At 47.6% G+C, this 8,315-nt stretch overlaps 1 protein-coding gene across 7 annotated transcripts in view; it reads right to left on the reverse strand.

The window, feature by feature from the left end:
- Positions 1–8,315, reverse strand: part of ASH2L (ASH2 like, histone lysine methyltransferase complex subunit) — a 56,384-nt gene that overhangs the window by 8,465 nt on the left and 39,604 nt on the right. For all 7 annotated transcript variants that reach the window (XM_045535893.1, XM_045535890.1, XM_045535898.1 and 4 more), the window contains one exon: positions 4,443–4,653. In XM_045535893.1, the coding sequence (XP_045391849.1) occupies positions 4,443–4,653 (211 nt within the window). The remainder of the gene's footprint in view (positions 1–4,442; positions 4,654–8,315) is intronic.

Genomic DNA, 8,315 nt, shown 5'->3' on the forward strand with positions numbered 1-8,315 from the left:
ACGAGCTCCGGCTTTTCTTAAGGTGGCTTGTTCTCTGAGTCTGCTACTAATTTAGTTGGTTTTCTAGTCCCTTGGATTGAGTCTTGAGCCTTTCGTGCTCTGATCATCAAAAAGGAACATAAACAGTGTTTAATTACTGACCGTCCATAGTGATGGCATTTTGTGGTATGATTGTTGAAGAGTGATGATTGTGTAAGAAGCACAACAGACTGTACTTTAGGAAGGTAGTGTGAGGCCAGGCATGGTGGCTCACACCTGTAATGCCAGCACTTTGGAAGGCTGAGGTGGGAGGATCACTTGAGGCCAGAAGTTTGAGACCACCCTAGACAATATAGCACAACCCCATCTCTAAAGCTGGGTGTGGTGGCTCGTGCTTGTAGTCCCAGCTACTTGGGAAGCTGAGGTGTGAGGACTGCTTGAGGCCAGGTGTTCCAGATCAGCCTGGACAACATAGCGAGACCCTGTCTCCAGAAAAAAAATTTAAACATTAGCCAGCTGTAATGGCACATGCCTGTAGTTCCGGCTACTCGGGGGCCTGAGACAGCAGGATCGCTTGAGCCTAGAGGGTTACAGTGCGCTATGATCACACTGCTGCCCTCCAGCCTGGGTGACAGACCCTGTCTCTAAAAAACAAAGTGTGGTTTAGCAGACAGTGGACTGAACTAGCAGATGAGAGACAGTGTAAAATTGGCTTATTGGTACATTAGGCTTGAGTAAGTCAGTCATCCTCTCTGCTTCTCATTTTACCTGTATAAATATTCCAAATAATTCCTTTTTATAGTCTGGCAAAGATGTCCTTTTCACAAGATATTTGTCTAGTTAGTGTGTGAATTGTTTTATAGTATTAAATAAGTTTAACATTTTATGAGCTCAGATGTTTTAAAACTGCTCAAGATGCCTATAAAGCATTTGACTTCTGAACTATCATCAGGTTGGTTTTACAATAGATAAATCATTAAGTGTAATTGTTTCTTCATAAATTACCTAATGTTTTGCCTATAATCTTACCTGTTTAATGGCCAGAATTTGTTAGTAACTACCCACACAAAGGGGGAAAATACCCATCACCAGCTTTGGAAAAACATGTCTAACTGACTCCAGTAAGGTACTCTGAGTTCAGCAAGATGACAGCATGGTTTTCTGAGCCCCACTATTTCAGAACATGCCTCCTACAAGATGAAGATTCACTATAGTTATCTTGTCTTTCCAACATCCATCAAACAATTCCAAATGTAATGAGTTATGAGTTATTCTTACCTTAAAAGGGATTTAATTGCCACAATAAGTCAAGAACACTTAAATCTGTTGAATTTCCAAGCCTTGGCAAGGGCTCCATCATTATGCCTAGAGTGTTGCGTTAGATCTTTACCATACAGGCAGCAGCCAAGAATTAGACCCACAGGCAGAAACTGAGCTGGCCAGGCTGCTTCTGTCCTCAGTGCCCCAGCAGCCGGGCGCCATGCTTTGCCCGTAGTGCTGCCCAGCCCAGTCTTTGCAGATACTGAGATCTGGTGCTTTTTTCCCAGACCACTGCTGGTGCTATTATTAGACCTCAGGCTCTATCCCATTTCATACTTTTGTTGTATCTTAAATTGGTTTCTTCCAATTGGGCTTCCCTTGAGACTGCTTTCGAAGGAGAAAAATAAGATCTACCAAGGCCCCTTTTCTGGCCATCTTTATTCTGAAACTGAGTATAGCAGCATCTCTTGCATTCTTCCAACTGTTCCCCCCACACACACCCTGTTTAGCTCTTGACCTTGGATTGCATGCTCTTAGCTAAGTTTAAACCACAGTATCTCTCCCCTCCCCCACTCATAAATTCCCAGCAGGCGGTGGATACTTGGTAGGGCCAAATACCCACGTGTTGTCCATTGTGGAGGCTTCCTGGGGAAGCCATGTCAGGGTACAGAAGGCTGGAAGGTAGTCTCCCAGGGTGCAGTGCAGACAGGGTGGGTGTAAGCCAGCCTGCGGAGCAGGTGCGCCAGGCCAAAGACCACTGACGCGACTGATGAGGATTGTTCCCAAGCTCTAATCTCAGGTGCTCACATGAGATTCATGGCAGTGCTGCACAGATCAAAAAATGGGCCCCAGGGGCCAGGTGTGGTGGTTCACACGTGTAATCCTAGCAGTTTGGGAGAATGAGGTGGGAGGATTGCTTGAGCTCAGGAGTTCGAGACCAGCCTGCCAAGAATCAGACCCCGTCTCTACTAAAAAATAGAAAGAAATTATATGGACAACTAAGAATATATACAGAAAAAATTAGCCGGGCATGGTGGCGCATGCCTGTAGTCCCAGCTACTCAAGAGACCGATGCAGGAGGATTGCTTGAGCCAAGGAGTTTGAGCTTGCAGTGAGCTGATGCCACTGCACTCTAACCTGGGCAACAGAGAGAAAAAAAAAAAAAGATATATATGTACATAAGTATACATGTATGTGTGTGTGTGCACATGCACGGCGTTTTCTCACCTGTCAAAAGGTATCCCACCAGTCGAGCTCCACCCAGCTCTCTGGTCCTATTTAGGAGCCAGCATTTTCAATGACGTATGAAGGTGGTATTCTGGTTGTAGATGCTGCAAGCTGGTTCTCTAATCCTGCTTTAAGCTTAGGGAAAACTCAAACCAACCCTGCTCATAATCAAGGAAGGAGTAACAGGAGAGTCTAGTCTGAGCTGTCACCTTGGAGTTGCGGTGAGCTGAGCACCTGTGATACACACAAGCTCATATGCACGTGAGCTCTACCAGTACAACTGACTCCTGAAGATGACACCCAAAATGTTTTCATGACTATGTTAAATTCAGGAAAAGGCAGGTTTTTGCCAATCAGGCTGAACATGATCAACCAAATTTATTTTTTTCTTTTCTTTTTTTTTTCTTTTTTTTTTGGAGACAGAGTCTTGCTCTTTTGCCCTGGCTAGAGTGCCGTGGCATCAGCCTCGCTCACAGCAACCTCAGACTCCCGGGCTCAAGCAATCCTTCTGCCTCAGCCTCCCAAGTAGCTGGGACTACAGGCATGCGCCACCATGCCCGGCTAATTTTTTCTACGTATTTTTAGTTGTCCAGATAACTTCTTTCTATTTTTTTAGTAGAGACGGGGTCTCGCTCTTGCTCAGGCTGGTCTCGAACTCCTGACCTTGAGAGATCCTCACGCCTTGGCCTCCCAGAGTGCTAGGATTATAGGCGTGAGCCACCACGCCTGGCCATCAACCAAGTTTAAACTGAGTTTGCAACCTACTAGATCTTGAGATGAATTTAGTGGATTATAATCAGTATCTCTTTTTTAACTGGAATACAATAGAAAATAGACTGCATCACATATAATCAAGTTAGGTCAAGGGTGAAACTTGTTATGTACATGTATGCAAATATCAGCGATGTAAAACAAATTCATTACTGTGAGTAGCTGTCAGAAACATTTTGGAAAAACACTGCCTTAGTTTGTAGTAATTTTTTTTTTTTTTTTTTTTAGTGTTTTCTTCTTTTAGAGACGGGGTCTTGATCTGTCACGCAGGCTGCAGTGCAGTAGTCACACCTCACTGCAGCCTTGAACTCCTGGGCTCAAGTGATCCTCCCACTTCAGCTTTCCAAGTAGCTGGGACTACAAGCATGAGCCACCATGCCCAGCTGTAGAGATGGGGTCTTCCTATGATGCCCAGGCTGGTCTCAAACTCCTGGCCTCAAGTGATTCTCCCACTTCAGCCTCCCAAAGTGCTGGCATTACAGGCGTGAGCCACCATGCCCAGCCTATAGTGAATTCTTACGTGCTTATTACATCTCGGAAAGAAAAAAGCATACGTTCATTTGCACATCCTTCATCTCTAGCCCTGAAAATCACCTGTGCCCTGGATGGGGCTGAATTTGACACTCTGTGTGCTTAGAACACACTTCCCCCAGATACCTGCATGAATCCTTCCCTCGCTATCTTCAGATCTCTACTCAAATTTCACCTTTCTTGACTACCTCTTTAAAATAGCACTGCTGGCCAGGTAAGTGGCTCACGCCTGTAATTCTAGCAAGAGCTAGACCCTGTCTCTACAAAAAATAAAAAATGGAAAAATTAGCCGGGCATGGTGGCACATGCCTGTAGTCCCAGCTACTCGGGAGACTGAGGCAGGAGGATTGTTTGAGCCCAGGAGTTTGAGGTTGCTGTGAGCTACAATGATGCCACTGCACTCTAGCCTGGGTGACAGAGTGAGACTCTGTCTCCCAAAAAATATAATACAATAAAATAAGACCTCTACCCCTATTTCCTTTCCAGCTTGACTTTTCACCCTAGCGAGCAGCACCATCTGACATAAATTTTACCTGTTTACTGTCTGCTCCCCTCCCCCATTAGAATGTAAACCCTTAAGGATGGGAGTTCTGTCTGTCTTGTTCACTCTTGTAGCCCCAACATCTAGAATGATGCCTGGCATGTATTAGGTCTCAGTATGTATTAATACTCACTGAATTGGATGGATGGATGGATGGATGGATGACAGCATGCGGTGAGCTCCAGCCGGCAAACCAAGATGCTTGGGAGACCAGGAGGGCACCAGAAGGTGAGGGCAGCTGGACCCGCTGAACAAGCAGGCATTGAGTAATCAGCAGAGATCCTCACACTGAATATGGAGATGTTCCCCTCCTCTCGGGGCAGCCTGGACTGTAGGCCATAACCCTCCAGGTGGGAAGAGATTGGTGATAACTGGTATAAAAATGTCTGGAAAAGCATCCCAGGGAATCATGGAGCTGGGGAACGGGCAGGGGTGAGGCACCTGTTTTCCTCCTAGCTGCCCTCCAGGCATAAGTGGGCAGCAGTGTCCACCTTCATCTTATATGTCACCCTCCAGGGGTCCCCTGGATAATGGGAGCAAGGAACTGCTTCGTGGACACTTGCTTTTACCAAGTAAGCTGGTCGTGTACCCACCTAAGAGGCCCAAGATCCAAGATAGATTTTCCCGCCAGGTGCGGTGGCTCAGGCCTGTAATCCCAGCCACTTGGGAGCTAGGGCAGGAGGATCCCTGGAGCCCAGAAGATCAAGTAGAGCGTGGACAACATAGCAAGATGCCATCTCAAAAAAATAAATAAATAGGCCAGCACAGTGGCTTACACCTGTAATCCCAGCACTCTGGGAGACCAAGGCAGGAGGATTGCTTGAGGTCAGGAGTTTGAAACCAGCCTGAGCAAGAGCAAGACCTCATCTCTACAAAAAGAAAAATTGGCTGGGCACAATGGCACAAGCCCATAGTCCCAGCGACTTGGGAGGCTGAGGCAGGAGGATTGATTGAACCCAAGAGTGTGAGGTTGCAGTGAGCTATGATGACGCAACTGCATTCTAGCCCCAGGCAACAGAGTGAGACGCTGTCTCCAAAATAAAATGAATAAATAAATAAGTTTCCCTATTCCCCTCGCCATCCCTGAAAGAGCTGGAAACTCAATTCTAGAAAATGGGAGCAATGTCCCATAGCTCTGGGACATTGGGTCCCACCTGAGTTAGGACTCCCCTGCCTGTCTAATCCCCGGGCTCTGCCAGGACTATCTGGAAACAGGATAAAATCAGAGGCTGCTTTCCTTCTCTCCTGTGTCACTTCAGTGCTTGGCCTCTCCTTTCCCCTCCCAGCCTCCTATTTTCCGCCCATTCTCCTTTCTTCTCACCCCCTCCACCCCCACCAACTTCAGCCAAGTGGCTGGACCCAGGGGTAGAAAATGACCTTCAGTGCTGTTGCTTTGGAAACCTAGAGATCCGAGTGGTGTCAGGGCCCACGCAGCCAGTAGCTGGGCCAATGGGAGGAGAGAGGGCTCGCTGGCCGGTGGACGTCAAGGCTGGGAACCCACACTGCCTGGGAATCCATCTCTGAGACCCAGTTTTTTCTGGGTTACTGAGATATAATTTACATACAGTAAAACTCACCCCTTTTAGTGTGCAGTTCCGTGAGTTTCAACAGCTGCATCTAGTTATGTAACCACCATCACGACCAAGATACGGAATATTTTCGTGGCCCCTGTGCCTTTTGTGTTTAACTTCTTCCTCCTTTCCTGGGCCCTGGATGGCACAAATCTGTTTTCTGTCCCTACAGTTGATGTTGGCAACGAATTCAAAGTTTCCTTAAAATGGTGTGTGGGTCAAATGAAATATCTGGAAGGTTAAATTCCGCCCCCCTGCCTTTAGGCGATTACAACAGATCAAAAGCCTTGACTATGTTCTCTGCCAAAATCCCTGGGCAAGGAAAGCTGAAGTCTGGTTTACCTGTTTGAAATGGTGGGGGAAGGGGAAAGCAAGGGGTCCCAACAGAATCTGACAGTTGAGTAAGTCACCCATGACCCTAAAATTTGTTGAGAGATTACTCTAAGCCAGCCAGGCACATGCTAGGAGGAGAGACAGCTCTTAGCCCCATTTTTCAGAGGGAGCCCTGAGATTTTAAAAGGTGAAGCAATAGAACCAAGGGCACAGATTAGGCTGCCTGGTTTCGCAACTTGGTTTCTTCACTTGGCTCTTTGAACTTGGTCAAGTTGCTTAACCCCTCAGTGCCTCAACTTCCTCATTTATAAAATAGGGGTAATAACAGTAGCAGCTTCTTGGGTGGCTGTTGCCAGGACGACGTGTGTGAAGAGCTTAGCGGGGTGCCCGGCACAGGAGTGCTCGTGTCAACTTTTATAATCCCCTGAGATCTACTGGGATCTACTGGGATGCTCCCCACTCTCGATGAATTTATACTTACAATCTCCTTTGTGCAAATAACAATACCTGTGAAATAATGATGACCAACCCTTATTAAGGAATTTAAGTGCTGAATTGCATAAAATGTACTTCTAAGGGAGGTAATCTGTGATTACCTCAAGCCCACCGAGGTTGGTTTGCCTTAACTTTGTGCTGCCTGCTCAGAGTGGTCCTTCTGGAGACCTTCATTCCTTTAACAGAAAATCAACGCAGACCCCATACACAGCCCGGGGTGCACCCTCACGCCTGTAATCCTAGCACTTGGGAGGCCAAGGCGGGTGGATTGTTTGAGCTCAGGAGTTTGAGACCGGCCTGAGCAAGAGCAAGACCCCATCTCTACTAAAAATAGAAAGAAATTAGCTGGACAACTAAAAATATATAGAAAAAATTAGCCGGGCATGGTGGTACGTGTCTGTAGTCCCAGCTACTTGGGAGGCTGAGGCAGGAGGACCGCTTGAGCCCAGGAGTTTGAGGTTGCTGTGAGGTATGATGACACCACTGCACTCTAGTGGGTGGGGGGGCGGGGAGAGTGACAGAGCAAAACTCTATCTCAAAAAAAAAAAAAAAAAAGAGATGGAAGCAAACCAGTATGTATTGAGAATCTACAAAGTACCAGCCTCTATGCTTCTCAATTATTTATTAAACATGTAATCAGTGTCTATTAATTATCCAGCACTGTGCTAAGCACTAGAGATTCCAAAACTAAGAGGAAAGGGTCCAGTTCCTTATGCAGTTGACAGGTCCATGTAAAGTTACATTTTTACTGGTAGATGTATATGTTTACAGAGATGTAAAATAAGGGAGAATTAGCAACAGTCTTATCGGTACTGTGATACACATTTACCACAAGGGCTGGAAGGAAAAAGTGTCAAATGCAAATTACAGAGCAGGGTGAGGAGGCCCACGGGAAGCCTGGGAGAGGACCCCGCGTCCCTGCAGTGCCCAGGGGCGAGGGCGGCAGGCGCCTGGGGGGAGCTGAGCTCTGCTGGGGGAGAGTCCAGGGTGCGAATTTGGAGGCATAAACTGGGGTCGTGCTAAGAAGTCTGGACTGTGCCTGGTGGGCTCCTGATGCATTGTCACCTCACTTAAACCTTATAACCAACCTGAGAGGGTAACAAAAAGAAAAAGAAAAGAAACATATTCCCATTTTACAGGCAACGAAGCTCAGATTAAAGAAGTGAGCTCCCGACAGTCACAATGTTCACGGTGGGAGCGGGACTGGGGTCTGTTTGAACGCAAAACCTGTGTCTTCCCCGCTCTGGTTCACGGCTGCCCCAAACGAGCCCAGGCCAGAAAACCAAGAGGTGGCAGCTGCTGCACCTCTTCTGAGCCGGGGCCACACAAGCTTGAGGTCCCCCTGCCCAGCATCAGCCTCTGCCTCCTGGGAGCCTGCAGGGGAATCTTCCCATCCCCAACGGGCAGCCCGGACACCCGTGGCCACACTGCCCGTACCCAAGCAGCCAGCTCTCAGCCCTCGGAGCCTTTCTCCTTGCTGCTGGCCACCCGCCTACCTGGAACGCCCCCTCCTCTCTCTCTCTCCGACGCCCACCACAAACCTAGCTGGCTCTAACCACCCTTCCCAGACCCAACTCAAATGCTACTTCCTCCCAGCAGCCGTCCAC

Source organism: Lemur catta, chromosome 22 (genome assembly GCF_020740605.2).
Source record: "Lemur catta isolate mLemCat1 chromosome 22, mLemCat1.pri, whole genome shotgun sequence".
NCBI classification, from domain to species: domain Eukaryota; kingdom Metazoa; phylum Chordata; class Mammalia; order Primates; family Lemuridae; genus Lemur; species Lemur catta.